The sequence below is a fragment of the Bactrocera dorsalis genome, chromosome 2 (genome assembly GCF_023373825.1).
Source record: "Bactrocera dorsalis isolate Fly_Bdor chromosome 2, ASM2337382v1, whole genome shotgun sequence".
NCBI lineage: Eukaryota > Metazoa > Arthropoda > Insecta > Diptera > Tephritidae > Bactrocera > Bactrocera dorsalis.
Genome location: NC_064304.1, coordinates 1,101,875 through 1,117,500, shown reverse-complemented (window position 1 = coordinate 1,117,500; position 15,626 = coordinate 1,101,875). Strand labels below are relative to the sequence as shown.

At 39.2% G+C, this 15,626-nt stretch overlaps 1 protein-coding gene across 2 annotated transcripts in view; it reads right to left on the bottom strand.

Annotated features, from left to right (window-relative positions):
- Positions 1 to 6,595: 6,595 nt before the first annotated feature.
- The window catches only part of LOC105232493 (protein obstructor-E), a 30,294-nt gene continuing 21,263 nt past the window's right edge, over positions 6,596 to 15,626 (bottom strand). The window contains exons 3-5 of one of the 2 annotated variants that reach the window (XM_011214177.4): positions 15,387 to 15,575; positions 15,105 to 15,315; positions 6,596 to 7,091 (exon numbers count right to left, since the gene is read on the bottom strand). In XM_011214177.4, coding sequence (XP_011212479.1) covers positions 7,037 to 7,091; positions 15,105 to 15,315; positions 15,387 to 15,575 — 455 coding nt within the window. In that variant the 3' untranslated portion in view covers positions 6,596 to 7,036. Of the gene's footprint in view, positions 7,092 to 13,964; positions 14,740 to 15,104; positions 15,316 to 15,386; positions 15,576 to 15,626 lie in introns of those variants that run through there. The other variant, XM_011214176.3, reaches the window with a different exon arrangement.

Here is a 15,626-nt window from a genome sequence, read left to right as displayed (position 1 = left end):
TGAGCAGAGATCCAAAATCATCAAATTTTTACTTTCATTCAGCAGATTGCTGATATTTGTGGTTTGGTGTTGTTGAAAATTTTTATGGCCATATTTTCAATTGAGTATTTCCTTTTGCTATTTTATTGATATGTCATGAAAGTAACCGCATTTTTGTATCAAGCGGTGATTTTTACAAGCGCTTGCTTTTGGTTCTTGCTTTTTGTTTAGCAAATTGCTTTCGGACCGCAAAGCGCAGCACAAAAGCGGTGCTCCATCGGTTATTGGTCAAGCCGTTCAGCACACAAGGGGGGCACCGCTGCCCACCGACACTGCCACCTACACACACTTGCACACATTCACACATACACAGATGTGCGCTTGATTGTGGTGGCCGGCATATATATTTAATAGACCGCAACCTTCGCAGCCTGTCGCAATTGTTCATGCTGCGGTTGACTGTGGCTTCTGAAGCGAAGGAATAATAATAAGAACAACAATAACTTCTAGTAATTCAAAAAAAAAAGGTGGCAACAACTGCTTCTCGCAATGTGTTGCCAAAGAATAAATATTTGACCGCATGGGGAGCTATAAATATCAGCGATAGCGGAATGCAATTACGTAACAACAATGAAAGCGATGTCGCTGGCGCTGGTGATGCTGGGATTTGCTTGCCAACAGCACAGCTCAAAAGGGCCAATGAATGTGTGCCGGTGTGAGTGCTGCAACACAATTGAGTCTACCAGTGGAGTCGCAACGAGTTGACATTGGCTGTGGCGGACTTCGTGAAGGTGAAACTGCCAAGCTGAGCAGCTCTCCGACGGCCGAGCGTGTGTGCGTGTGAGCGGAGTGCAATGCGTGCCAAGCCAGGAGCTAGTGGTGCGGGGGTCAGGGGTGCGTGCAGTGCTCGCAAACATTCTTGGCAGCTTCGCACACAAAATGCGTTTACTTTCCAGCGCTATTTCTTGCTCAGCCAACACGGATGAAGATAGAAACTGTTCGAATGCCAAGCTATGGAAGTTAGAAATCTTTGCATTGCGCAGTTTATGCTTATAACGCACAAAGTTCAATGGCAAACATCATAAAGTATTATAAATGACACAATGGAATCAACAAACAATGCAGGAAGGGAGTTCCCACTGCTCCCGCGTTCGCTTGGCAAATCGGCGCTGCTGCTCGTTGTCGCATTCGCAGATAAGCGTTGTAATAATGAATCCTAGTAAATAATTGAGATTCGTAATGGCAATGGTGGTGGGTGTGGTGAGTAGCACCATTTCGTTTCATCGCTTTTGTCGTTATGTTCTCCATTCCATTTTTATGGACTTCTAACTAACTGACTTGGTGCTGAGGAATTTGGCTACAGCCATTTCATGAATTCAGCGCCAGCGCCAAGCGAACAATAACTTGCGTTCACACACGGTCATGTGGAATGTCAGACGGACATTTGGGTGATGAAAACAAAGCCCTGCAACGCCACTGTTCTTAATATTCACTTACTCTGTTGTGCGGCAGACAAAAGCAAATGGGCGCATTGCTATTGAATTTTTGTGGTACTAATAATTTCATATTGCTGCTCTCACTGGCTCACACTCACATTGGCCGTTAACACTAAGGCGGACCCAAAAGTTTGGTTAATCAAAGCATTTGAATGATGAAACAATGGGCCAAACTAAAGCAATAGTCTGAAGGAATGATACTAAATCGTTTAATAACGGTCCAATTAGGTTCCAGTTCAGGCTAATAATAAATCGAATGAGTATGATTTCAATAAGAATTTGAAGAAAAATGCTTGTATACTCTTTTTCTTAAACAAAGTTAATGACAACCTTAATGTATGCACACATGTTTGTAGGGCCGTGTTGTTCCACATATTTGCAAGCACATTGCCGCAATTCCCAAAATGTTACTCATACGCCCTGTCGACAATATGATAATGAGCTTTTAGGCACGCATATTACATTTGCCCATCCATCTGTATTCCTGCATGTTTCCGTCAGTGCGGGCACCAATTGCCGACTATCGCTGAGCGTTGCGTTGCAAACACGCGCTCCCACATTCGTTTGTTCGAAAACCGTAATCATAAAATAAAGTGCATAGACACTGTCGCTGCTGCTGTTTGAAAGCAGTTGCTCGTTTCGGTCTACCAACACCACAACAACACACATTTATCACGCATTTAGCGTTGCTAAGTTGTCACCACGGCCGGTGCGAAGATATTTATGTGCTTTTCTCGGCTTCGGAAAAGCTGTACACAGGTAAACTAAATGTTAGACCTTAAACGGCATAACCGCCAAATATGAAATGTACATTCAAATGATTTAAGCGATGAGAGATGCAAAGACATGTACTATTAAAATCGTCGGGCATCCTAAAGAAAAGGATGACAATACCTTCAGGCTTCATGAATTCAAATCTCCTAAAATGTGTACGTCTCCAAAGTATTCTGTGACTACTCTGTAACTATGATCCCATTTAAAAAATTGGATCCTGTCGTAGCCGTCTTTGAACAAGGTCTCCAGCATACTGTACAGCTTACTCCCGTTACATCAACTACTTGACTAACGGCGTGCAAACACATTGTGCTATTTCTGTAGCAGCAATTACCTCATCAATAGCAATATGGACTTCACATGCCACACTTTCTGCTCCACAAATAAAATAACCGACAACATGGCATTGGCGATATGATGTTGTTGTGGTTTCGGTGCAACATCGGTGCTACCAATCACTTAGCCATGCATTTGCACAGAGAATGCGGCATGTTGCATACGCCTGTGGTTGCCATAGCAGCAACAACCTCACGCACGCACAGCGCAACATTCAAACTTCTATGGACTGGCTGGCTATACATGCTTATGTGTGTGTGTGTGTGTTAGAGCAAAACACATTTTTTAAGCACTGGATGTACTCGTACATTAGCCGGACCGTTATGTGGGAGCATGCCGCTGGGCCGCAGTACAGAGAGAGAAAGAGAGGAGAGAAGAAGGTGGCAACCTTTGCATACATATAGGCGCCTGCTTATCATTACGACTCATCCGTTTACAAAAACAAGTGTGCGGCACTGCAGCAGCGGGGAAGCAAAAGAAATTGCCAAATAAATTCCGAGGCACACATGTTAATGTTGCTGCAAGTATAATTTTCTCTTTAGCCTGCTTTCACTTGGTTGTTTGATTTTGTTGTTGCATAACTGTTTACTTGTCTTGTTGCGACTGCTATCGGCATTATTGGCGGCACTGCTACTCCAACCAACATTATGGTTGCTCTATGCATTATTGTAAATTTGCCGTTGTTGGTGTTGTTGCGCACACATTTCCACAAACAAGTGACACAGGCATGTCGATCGGAATGTCCAGCGCATATTCGCATCATGTTCGACGCTTCCTTTGTTTCGCTTTGTTTTGATTTTGCTACTTTTCTACACATGCTCTGTTGTTGTTGTTGTCGTTGCTGCTGTTTTAGTCGTATTTATGCCATCAATAGGACACAGTGCGGTTTTTAGCGTACATGGGAGAGCAAATAAAGGCAAATTAGAGCAGTAGGTGCGGACAAAAATAGCCTGCAACAACAGCAACAACAACAACATGGCAGCTACAGTGGCAACAGCGTTTACATCAGCAACAACAGTAGCAACAGTAACAACTGCAACTTCACATTTGATGGTGGCCATTTTATCGACATTGCCAACATCAATGCCGCAACAATGAGTGCAACAGAAATCGCAATAATAATAGACACAGCCATGACAATAACGACGATAAGGCCGATCACAAGGTCTATATGTATGACAACAAAGCGTTCGTTGTTAAGCTCACTCAAAGAAATACTTTATAAATATTCTACACAGTCTCTATTTTCACCACAATTGGCCATTTTGTATCAATTGTTGAACCTTTTTTTTCAATTAGAAACAAGAAAGGGAATATCTCAAAACCTCCTCTGCTCCAATATCAAGCGTATTCACACTGCATTCTTTGTGTTCCAAGTAATAGGAAGAATAAACAAATTTGTTCTTGAATATTTACACCGGGTTAATAAATGTAGATTGCGGTTTTCTCCATCTTGGTACTAACTAAGAAGGCATTTGTAGAAGGTTTGACCGCCATTGGATAGATAATAGTCTTTAACGCAAAGAGTGGTTAGTACCTTGAAAGTTAAAAAAAAAATCTACAAGGGCTTATGAACCCAACATAAATGTTATGACAGCGAAAGATTCCAGTACCAGCTTCCAACATTTTTAAAGCAAAGAATTTGTCCATTTGATTTCTAGTGTTCTCTTATGTGCCCTAAAAAACAAATAATTTTCAAGAGAATACTTAGAATATATATGAGATTAATAAATCTATCGTTTTCCTAGAATAGATAAAATATTTTGTTCCATTTCGCTCTAAAATCTGGCTATGTATTCCGCTTAGTGTGCAAAATTATTCCATATTTTTGTCAGTGTTGCTATTCGCCGTCAATTAAGTATATCATGATATCATTGTCATAGCAATTATTGAATAGCAACAATGGCACTTCGATCTATTAGCTTCGTTCATCTAAGCAAACAAAGACTGCAACTAGACCCGTATACATAAGCCCTCACAGCACAATAAGTTTGTGCATCAAGTGTTTATTTCCATTATTTTATGATATGAACAGTTATTATTTGCCTTTTCATGCCTTGGCTTTATCGTGTGCATACATGAGTGCGCCTTCCATGAGCGATAATAAATTCCTCGTGTGTGTTTGAATTATCATTTTGCATTATTCTATAACTTGTGTCTGTTAAGAACATTGAAACTATCCATTCATTCGAATTTACAATTTTGATTTTTTATTTATGCTCTTTTTGAGTAATTTGTCTGATGTTTGCCTTGAAGTTTATTACAGTAAACATATTTTACAGTCGCTCAGTTTTAGAGATATCGATCTGAAGTTTTGCACCCGTGTTTTTCTCACCAAAAATCTGCTCATTTGTCAGAATGGGCGATGTCAAACCATTATAGCATATAGCTGCCATATAAGCTGAATGATCCTAATTAAATGCGTGTATGGAGAGCTTTTTCATTTGATAAGGTATTTTCACCAAACTCTGCATGGGTTATTGCCTAAGTCAATGGTGCAATCTCCAAAAAATGGTTTAGGTCGAATCACTATAGTTTCAAGCAATTTTAATGTATTCCGATTGATCTTATTAAAAGTTATTTTATTTGATAATTGTATATCTACATGTACATACTTTCTTCTTATAGAATGATAGTATTAAACTTTAAACATTTCTCGCAGAATAACTGAGCAGTTCCAACCGGCAGCCACACGCAGTCGCGTTATACAAGTATAATGTGGGAATGATTTTAGAAGCTTAAATATGTATATTTGTATACTCGTAATAGCAATTTTAGATATATAGATAGAAAATAATTGAGGTTTTGCACAGCGATTTATGGTCTATTGTCCCTCTCCTATATAACATTTTTTAACAATTCTAGGAGCTTGCTGGGCGCGATTGAAGTCATGAGATCCCTGTCTAAGTGGATGGATCCAAGGGCCTGAAGCCTGCTTCCAAAAATTGTTGAGCAATCTAGAATTAGGTCTTTTGGAGGTTCTGGTGATTCTGGGTCCATGTTGCTAAACCCCACAGGAGACTACATTCATGTTTAACAAGCGTTTCTTGAGCCTACAGTGCTCAGTATAGAGCGCGCAAAGAGACGGAATTTGTCTAGCGGGAAGTTAATGATATCTCTAAATCTTGCTAGATTATAACCTCCCCATGGTAATTTCCTGTTGCCTATTGCCAGTGCCGTTCTCTCCCCACTCTCTCCACCATATCCATAGCAATTCAAGGGATTTAAACAAATATTCGAGAACTAAAAACAAATATTTAGTTACTTGTACCTTAAAGGCCCTCCCAGCTGTAGAAAAATTATCATCAATTTAAAGATTTCGCTCACTCAGTGACTCTCTCACCTTTGGTATTCATTTTCCGAATGTAGAAAATTAATTTTATGTGTTTATAAATTGCTTTCACATTTATTCTCGATTTATTCATAACTTAAATACGAAATACTAAATTATATTGACTCTGTTGCACTGATCCTGCCATTTATCAACACTTAAGAGTACATATATACACTAATGTACAATATAATAGAATTTATACAGATTATATACCATGCATACAATACATACATATCTGTATATAGATATGTGTATTAGAACGCTTATTTGCTATTTAAAGTGTTTGTGTGTGTGGGTGAGTGTGTGCGCACACGCTTTATCTAACAGAATTTAGGAATTTGAGCATTTATTAGTACGTGACCGTTAGATTTGAGCTTCGCACTCGCTGTGTTGGCAAGTGGGTGTCGTGGTGTGTGTGTGCGGTGCTTGTGCATTTGGACCGAGTGCAGTTGGAGGGTGTGATTTTAATTAATAAATTAACATGCTGCTATCAAAGTATTAGCAATAAATATCGGAAAGCTGCATGTGGTGTGGCTAATGACAAATTAAATGCGATCGTTTATTGCTCTGCTTATTATTGCATTTACATACACAGACGCACTTAAGCGCATGAACACACAAGCATAAGCTCATATGCATTAACGGTGGACCGCACACACCCACACACACACAGTTGTAGTATGAGTTCTCAGCTGCTGGCTTCCACTTTGGCAGACTGTATGGAGGCGAAGCTTCTTTGTGCATTTTATTTGTCTCAGTGGCGGCAATTTAAATGGAAATCCTTTGCGGAGTACTGTGGTGACGAATTTGTTGTCCGTTGCTGTTATTGTTGTAACTCAGTCTTAGAAGCGTGTGACTTTGTGTTGATTGCGAAGCGACCGTGAGCCCGTGAGCCCGCGTGTCTGCCTGTTTGCATCTGTGTTTGTGTTTGTTAATTTCGCTGCATTTCTAAATGGTTCATTCTACGTTTTTCGGCAATGCTATCTTTCCCTCCCACACATACATCTTCCTCCTCCACTTCCTCTCTTTCTCCGTTACGAGCCCGTTACTTTGCACTTAATCTCTTTTGGTCGTCACTGAGCACAGCCTCACCCTTCCGACGGCCGCTTTGGGCTCTTTAATAGCCCAATTTTTTCAGAGCCTTCAGATCTACATCACCATAGTAATCCTCGCTATAAAAATGTGGAAAGAAAACATTGAATAAACAAAGGGGAAAAGGTTTTATTCTTTATTATCTTGGCTTTTTTCTTTCTTTTATTTTTATTTTTTTTTTTTTTTGTGGCTCTTTTTTTCACTTCTGACCATTTCTTTGTTGATTCGCTTTAATTAGTTTAATTTAATTTTTATTCGTTGGCATAGAATTTTTCATTTTGCTTGACTTTAATTGCAATTTCCGTTAGTGGTTTGAATCCGTTACTTAGCACTTTTTTGGCTTCATACGCATCTCTTCCGCTTACAGACTATCTTTGCTTTGTATATACACATTTTGTTTTAAAAATATTAGGAGTATTGCAACAAAATACATGCAACTACACAAAGTTACGAATACTAATGAATATTTATTAGTTACAAAGGAATTATGGAAGGATATTCGTTTTGATTAGAGTAATAAAGAAATTTTAGGAATAAAAGCTTTGCTAAAAAGCTTTTGCTTAGTCACAATGCTAAGAGCATTAAAGACAATGCGTTCTGAGGCTTACAAATACATGAAGATGTCACATATAACTATTAATGAGAGATTGCTAGAATGTATGCAATTGGAGATGGCAATATCATTTGCATTCCTCCTAACCCCTAACAGCAAGTCACAAAATGACTAACGTTGCCTTGAAAATCTTTAGTTCTTAATGAGAAAAGGAAGTGAGGCAATTGAATATTGAATACGATCCCTGAAAACAGATGTCAAAGCGTTAACGCCTATCTCTTCGTTAGATTGGACACTAGTTGAGTGAAATACGTTCAAGTAAACCGATATAAATTGAAGAATAACCCCACGTAATCATGTCCCTTACTAACCAGGCGATTCTTTAATGCTTGCCATAACTGTTAAAGTGACAAAGAAGCGCGAATGCTAAGCAATGCTACAATTCGTTGACCGACCCTAGACCATGCCGAGCAAATGGCATGTGTAAGTGAATATTAGAATAAAAACTCAGGGTCATACAGAGTAGTGAGACATGCTCCAGAAATTTTCGAAAAAGAAAATTTTACTGAAAATACGAAAAAAAGCAAACATGAAAGCAGCACAACAGGATAATTTGTTTTTAACAAGGCGATAGACAGGAAGGTAAAGGAATGCATTTTTGAAAGTGTTAAGGAAGACCTGAGTTAAGAAAAATCGCCGAAAAGTGAACATCAACATCGCTAAATAAAAATTAGAAATGTGAAAGCACGAGCTATTTGAAAAATATTGAGACACATTGCAATATGGTGAAGGCAAGCCAATTTACCGAGTACTTAAAATGGCTGAAATAATACTCTCATATTTTTCTGTTGCTTTATTTGATGCACAAGAATGCTGCCGTTGGACACGTGGCGCATATGTTTATTCTACATTCCAGTATGACAAGCACAAGAGGAATTTCGATGATACTTAAGCCCTGGGAAGAAGGGAAATGTAAACATATCGCGAGGAGTAATACGAAGTAGTTGTAAGAAGTCGGAGCAAAAATCTGAAATTTATGTAAGGGAAAATCACAGAATGCCTTACAGAAAGTAGTCCAGCCCATAAGTCAAAGTTTCTGAAGCTTTCAGACTGAGGGACTGCGATATGTCAATAAACAAATTTCCATATACATATTTGATTAAATGGCCACACGGGATATAGAAACTGAACTGGCTAACTGACTTTGACAAATGATTTTCTTATAATATCTTACTCTCCTTTTTACTTAGGATGGAATGAAAACAGTTTACGATAAATTGTTCATTAAACCAAATTCTCATAAAAGTCCAAAAATTTACTAACATCAATAAATTTTTTGCCAGAAAAAAATAAGTTTCACTTAATAGTTGGCAGTTAAAAAATTTTCCTTGAAGTTCACTCTATTTTTTATTCTTAAACACGTAAGTACAACAAAACCTAAAGGCAGTGCTTTTCCTACAGGGTGCGAGCAGTTCGCGGCAACAAAATTGTCCAGCGCAAAATATATTAAATAAAATTCAATTAAATTAAATTGACCAAAGCGAGACCGTCTTGTTGCGAACGCAGTAAAGAGAGCGCTTGGCGCAAGACTTGACAATAGCAACAACAACAGTTGCTATAACAAAACTAACGGTAAACGAATGAAAGCAGATTTTCTCTGAAAATATGAGTGCGCAAGAGCAGCAACAAAACAAAAAGCTGCTTGTTGTTGCTTTCACTCGCCAGCGGCTTCGCAGATTGACTATGAAGCTCCAAGGACATGAGTTGCACGCGCTCATACACACATACAAGGATACATGTGTGTAGATAGGGCGCTTCTAGTCGTTAAAGCCAACATGACAGCTGTATAAAGTTGGCGCTGAAGATTTCAGCTGTCAGAGTGGACGTAACGGAGCCTTGAAAACGTGCACATGAAATCCCTTTCAGGTCAAGCTGGCTGTTGCCTCTCTTGTTGTTTTTGTTGCTTAGTTGTTATTGTTGTTCGGTATGTATGTGCTGATTTGTAGTCAGCTTTGTGGAATTAGCTGGATATTTTTCTCTGACTTTGACATTTCTCGTCTTCTCTTTTATTAAAACAGCGAGTGTCTGTGCACATCGGTGAACAACATGTTGACTTTAGGTGGCATTACATGAATATTTACAAATACAATACACATTCATAGTATGTGGGCCCAATGCGCATCTCCAGAATTTAGAAAATATTGGAAAGTGTATGACTTTATTTCGAACCTTTTTGGATTTGGATTTTTGTGAGAAATTTTAATGAATATGACAATATTTGCGTATTCTGGCTTTCCTTATATGACTTAAGCATTTGGAACACGGTTTTTGCTTCGATAGTATCATTGAAAATGTTGCGAAAGTGCTTCGGGAAGTCTACTTACTAAGAACGCAAGCACTTGAGAGGCAGCCTTCAGTGAGTGTCGGGGCAATGAGTGTCTCATGCACCCACGAAAGCATCGTGTTCCAATACCATCGATTTAAGAAAGTAGCGTAATCTTTCGACTACTCTTAAGAATCTCTCATTATAAATATTTAGGTTCAAAACTTAGAAGCGCCTGGTCGAATGGAATAAACAGAAATTATTCTAAGAACTCAAAACTATCGATGACGAGGTCTTAGTGTAAAGACCCCAGCCAAAAGCCTGGCATCTATAAGTCGGTAAGTCTACGCCCTCTTGTGATCTGCACCTAATTTCTATTTGCATTGTTATTCTCAAGTTAAGATAATAGGTTTTGTGCACTTTGCTAACACAATTAAAAATAATTAATGTCAAAAGTGGTCAGATAAATTTGGACTTTGCGGCCAACTCTGTGCCTTCCACGTTTAGCACACATTTGCCATTTTGACATTTTCTGCGTCGTTCGTTTTTTGTAGAATTCTTTGTGTGGCTGTTTTTAGCGCTGCCGAAAGTAGAGAACACATCCTCCTTATTCTCTTGGCTAAATTATGTTAGTGCGAAAGAAATTGCGTGCAATTACACTTTGTCTGCGTTTATTCACGCAGCGTTCTTCTTTGTACTTCGCAGAGCCATTTTTTCGCTCCTACTTGCTGCATGGCCATCTAACCCCGCACCGCTTACGAACCTACATATATACGCGGGTTTTGCCATTTATTTTCCTGGGTAAATCTGCTAATAATTGTACGAGCTGAACACAACAGCCAGTGTTGCCACATTAGCCTCACAACTACTCCACCGACCAGTCAACTAAGCAACTGGCAAGCCACCGGCTCAACCGTCGCCAGCCAGCCACCGACAACAGACCGACAATAAATGCATTGCAAATAGAAGAATGTGGTTACACTTTGCTGCTTTCCTGTCGACAGCTGCCCTTCCCCTCTCGTGCCGCTCTTGCCCCTTCAACCGTTCATTTGCACTGCTTATTTGCATGCGAACACACAAAGCGAATTTAACTTTTAATTGTGACTAAACATAAACACTTTTTAACCTCATTCGCAGTCCTTTGCAAATGCCACGCTCCTGCTCCGGCTACTGCTCTTGCTCCATCTGCATGTGTGCGTGCGTGTGTGTGTGTGGCTGTGTTGCTATTTGTGTTTCTGTTGTTCGTGTGTCACTTTGCTTTGAGCTTTATGCTTAGCGCAATGCGTTTTTCGCCTTTGCTCACACACACACATACATGTGCACGCAACAACGGTTGTTTGTTGTTGGTTTTGCGATGCCGGTGCTTTTATTTGTGCAGTTGTTTACTACACTTTATAATAGTTCGGTGCCTTAACAGCGCTGCGTCGCCTGTGGTTTTCATGCCTCATGACTTTTTATTGCGTCAACATTAACTTTCTATTAACTTAAGCATCAGGCAAAAGTGCAATCAGATTTCAGGCTGCTCTCAGCCTTTAGCTTTTTACACATTACTCGTGCTTTCTCTTTTTGTCGAAAAGCACACAAATGTTTATTTAAGTAATGCAGGGTAATTGTGATTACTTTCAGCTGTGGAAACTAACTGCAGGTTTGCATTTATTACTTTTCATCTAGCTTGGCAGTTTCAGAGCCAAACATAGCGGTTAAGCACACTACCACAACACATACATGCAAGAGAGCACGTTTTGAAAAAATCAGAGAACACATTTCGTTTGTGATTTTATTTATTCGGAAAACTTATTTATTCTAAACCGTTTAGCTGTTGATCAATGTTGTTCGGAGGAAGTGTGAATACGCTTAAGCACCCTCATTTCAGCTAAAGGCAGATCCCTTCAATTGTCCATTGGTTCGAAGAGAATAAACTCACCCGAAATCAGAAAGGTGCTGCTATCGACGACAATGTATTTGAACGACTACAAATGGACGAACTGATATGGAGTTTGTATTAGCTTCTTTGTAGAATATGGAAGACATGAAAACATGCCAAAGGACTGGAACCAATCCACAAAAAGGAAGACACCAGAATCTGCGCCAACTGTCGTGGAATAAGCCTTCTTAACATTTCATTTAAGGTTCTATCGAGCGTATTGTGTGAAAGATTAAAAGACACCATCAACAAACTGATTGGGCCTTATCAGTGTGGTGGCAAATCAACAACTGACCAGTTATTCACTATGCACCAAATCTTCGAAAAGACCCGTGAAAACTGTATCTTCGTCGATTCAATTTCAAACCTGCTTTTGACATCACGAAAAGGAACTGTCTTTATGCCGCCATGTCTGAATTTGGTATCTCCGCAAAACAAAAAGCTCCGATAGGGATGGGTCTCTTCAAGGCATTCGATACCACACGAAGTTGCAAACAAGGCGACTCCCTATAATGCGACTTTTTCATTCTACTTCAAGAGAAAACAATTCGAGCTGCAGAACTATACAGAGAAGGTACCATCTTCTATAAGGGTGTACAGCTGCTGGCGTACTCCAATGATATTGACATCATTGGTCCCAACAACCGCACCGTTAGTACTGCTTCCTCCACACTGGATAAGGAAGCGAAGCAAATGGTCATGTTACAGTTGACACTCATTGAAATACAACGCAGAATAACTCTTGCAAACCGGTGCTACTTCGGACTGAGTAGGCAATTGAGAATTAATGTCCTCTCTCGAAGAAATCATCATTCCGTACTTCCACGTGGTGCTGCAGCTGGTTCTGCGAAAGATTTATGGTCCTGTTCGCATTGGCATCGATCGAAGGAACGATAAGTTGTACGAAATAAACGACGACGTTCATGGTCATGCCGTCCGAATGAATGAAAATTTTGTAGCTCTAAAAGTATTCGACGCAATACCCGCCGGTTGAAGCAGTGAAAGAGGAAACCCTCCACTCCGCTGGAAAACCATGTGGGGAAGGAGCTGACTACCTTGGTCTCCAATAGGCTCCAAACAGCAAAAAAGCACAACGACTGGCGCGCTGTTGTAAACTCGGCTATAATCGCGTAGGCGGTGTCTATGCCAATAATGAAGAAGAAGAAAAAGACAAATGGTAGTTTATCAAAATATCTGAGACTCAAAAAATATTAAACGAGCTTATTGGACTTATTCTTCGAAAATTTTTGGACAAAAGAAACGCCCAGGTTGTCCTACGAATTTGGAATAATAATTTTGAAATTTGACCAAATGAAGAGAATATTTCAATATAGTATATGGGTGTTATAGCACATATATATACAAGAGAGAGAGAGAGTTATCAAAAACAAAACATCACTCTAGATCTACCCTAGAGCCCTTGGTCTGTTTGTAAGAAGAATAATATATAAGTATAGTTCATATTTTTGTTACTTTATACTTCACCAAAGAGAAAATATTTCATATATTGTTAAAAAGTAGTTACTTAGAGATGAGAACACACATGTAGTTGCAAATATACAAATAAACACAAAATTAGTTATATTTTTTAGACAAAAGGACGGGTTAGAGACATTAATTTCAAGAGCATACGTATAAACATAAATACACATAGAGTTAGAGAATATTGACAAAAATTATCATGGATTTCGTTTGAACAATTCTGAGCAAATGTTAGACAGTAACTACAAGTGGGATGGAAAATCTGATGTAAAGAGTTTGAAGTATGTAGACAGGTGTTCATCTGAGAAGGGTGAAGTTATTGTATTTTTTTTTTTTGTTTTTTTGGAAGAGAGTTCAAGTGTTCGAGCATCGCATTTATGTACATAATCTTTGGAGAGTAAAAATGATTCATTAATTTTTTTAAATTTTCCGGGGCTGAGAAGTTATTTAAAACGACTGAGCTATTTATGGGAAGAAATCGTAACTTTACAGGGTTGCTTTAGGCATATGTATATACAGTCATGCTATTTACTTTATTTATGCTTTATTTACAGACTGAAATGAAATGAGAAATTTTAAACAAGATTTGGCGATTGGGAGCCTTCGCAGCTAAATGTTTCATTACCTTTGTTTCGATTGCCGTTCTAGATGAAAACAGAGTTTGTATTTATTTTATTTATTTTTTTTTTATTTTAGGTTTTTCATTCTTTTTCTTTTCTCTTTATATAATAAAATTATAAACTTACAATCAATAATCACTTAAACGTACAAAATCTCTAAAATTAACGCGACAATTTCAGATTACACTCAACTTCTTCTTATTCATGTAACTTTTGTTATTTCACCTTCAACGATTTAATTTCACCGGCCAAGTCATTATTCCTCCAAAAAGAAGTGATATCTTTAAAAGCTCAGCATTTCTCCCTCAGAAAGAGTGAAACGCTTACCGATTTTTAACTACTTATTCGCTCTTTTGAATTTTTTTCAAACCATGATTAATATTTTGGGATTTTCCAAGCAAAAATGGAGTTTCTATATAAATAAAGTGAATGTTTCAAAGCTTGTTCATGATTTCGGTGTGAAAATCGCCACAGAAGGGGCAGCATCCCTCTCAAAGAGAAATGTAGCTGCCCGTAGGTGAGATAGCGAAAAAAATTTTGTGGGAGGAAAAGTACAGTCGAAAGCTTCGGCGCATCGCTGTGTGGAAGAATTTATGAAGTACAAGGTGAATATACATCTCTTTTGTGTGTGCATGTGTGAGAAAGTGGGGACAAAGTCAGAGTTTCACGAAAATTGCGTGGGAGAGATTTTTTTAGAGTTTTTTAGGAGGAAGCAGCGGCTGCTTTGGTTTTTGGTGCGTTCTTTGTGCGACCTTCGCTATTCAATCCAGCTAAGAGTTCACTTTTGCGGATGCTCTTCAAGTCCAAATCGCCGTAGTAGTCTTCGCTGTAATTGTATAATGTGGAGATGGTAGAAAAGGTAAAACGGGTTAGAGGATATCTCGCGAAACGAAAACTTAAAAAATATGTTGTATGTAGGGAAACTGAGTCGTGCAAAGTCTTATGAGTAGAGGAAAGCGAGGAAACAAATAATGTCAGTGCAGTTTAAGAAAAGACTTAGGTAGGAGACCACCCAAAGCCTCTTTAAATTAGGTTAGGCTGATATAAAAAGCCAGGGGATATAGTGTGAAAGTTAGTATGTCAATTGAAAAAGATACCGTTAATATTGTTAGTAAATGCTACTAAAGATTATTAGCCTCATTACATGCAAACAAACTAAAGCCGAAATTTAGCATTAGCTTTACTACTCACCATCCGGGAACATCCTCTGGGTCTTCGCAGTTGCCACTGCCATCAGAATCGCCAATTTTGAAAACTGTGCCAATGGGGCAACCGTATTCACGAGCAACACCCTCCAAGCAGATGTAGTACTTGCGGCAGTCCTCGGGGTGAGCGTGTCTCGAGAAGGAACCAGCGTTGGCAAGTTCGCCGGCGGCGGGGCAACTGAAACCGTTGGCGACTTCTACAGCAACAAAAAAGAAATTTTTAGTGCCATAAGGAGAGCGAGCTGAAGCTCAGTTTAGAGTAACTTACCTTCGTTTTTGCATTCTGGCACTTGATCGGCCCACATGCACACACGGGCATCACGATCGTAGGCAAGACCGGGAGAGCACTGGTATCTGGATGGTTCGCCGTTCCAACAGTTCCAGAAGACATCGCATTTGTTCTCATCGGGGAAGATACCGTACAAGCGGGAGCAGTGTGGGGTCGAAATTGGTGGTTCTACGGCAGATAGAATATTAATATATATAAAGTTTTCCGAAGGTATGAAAT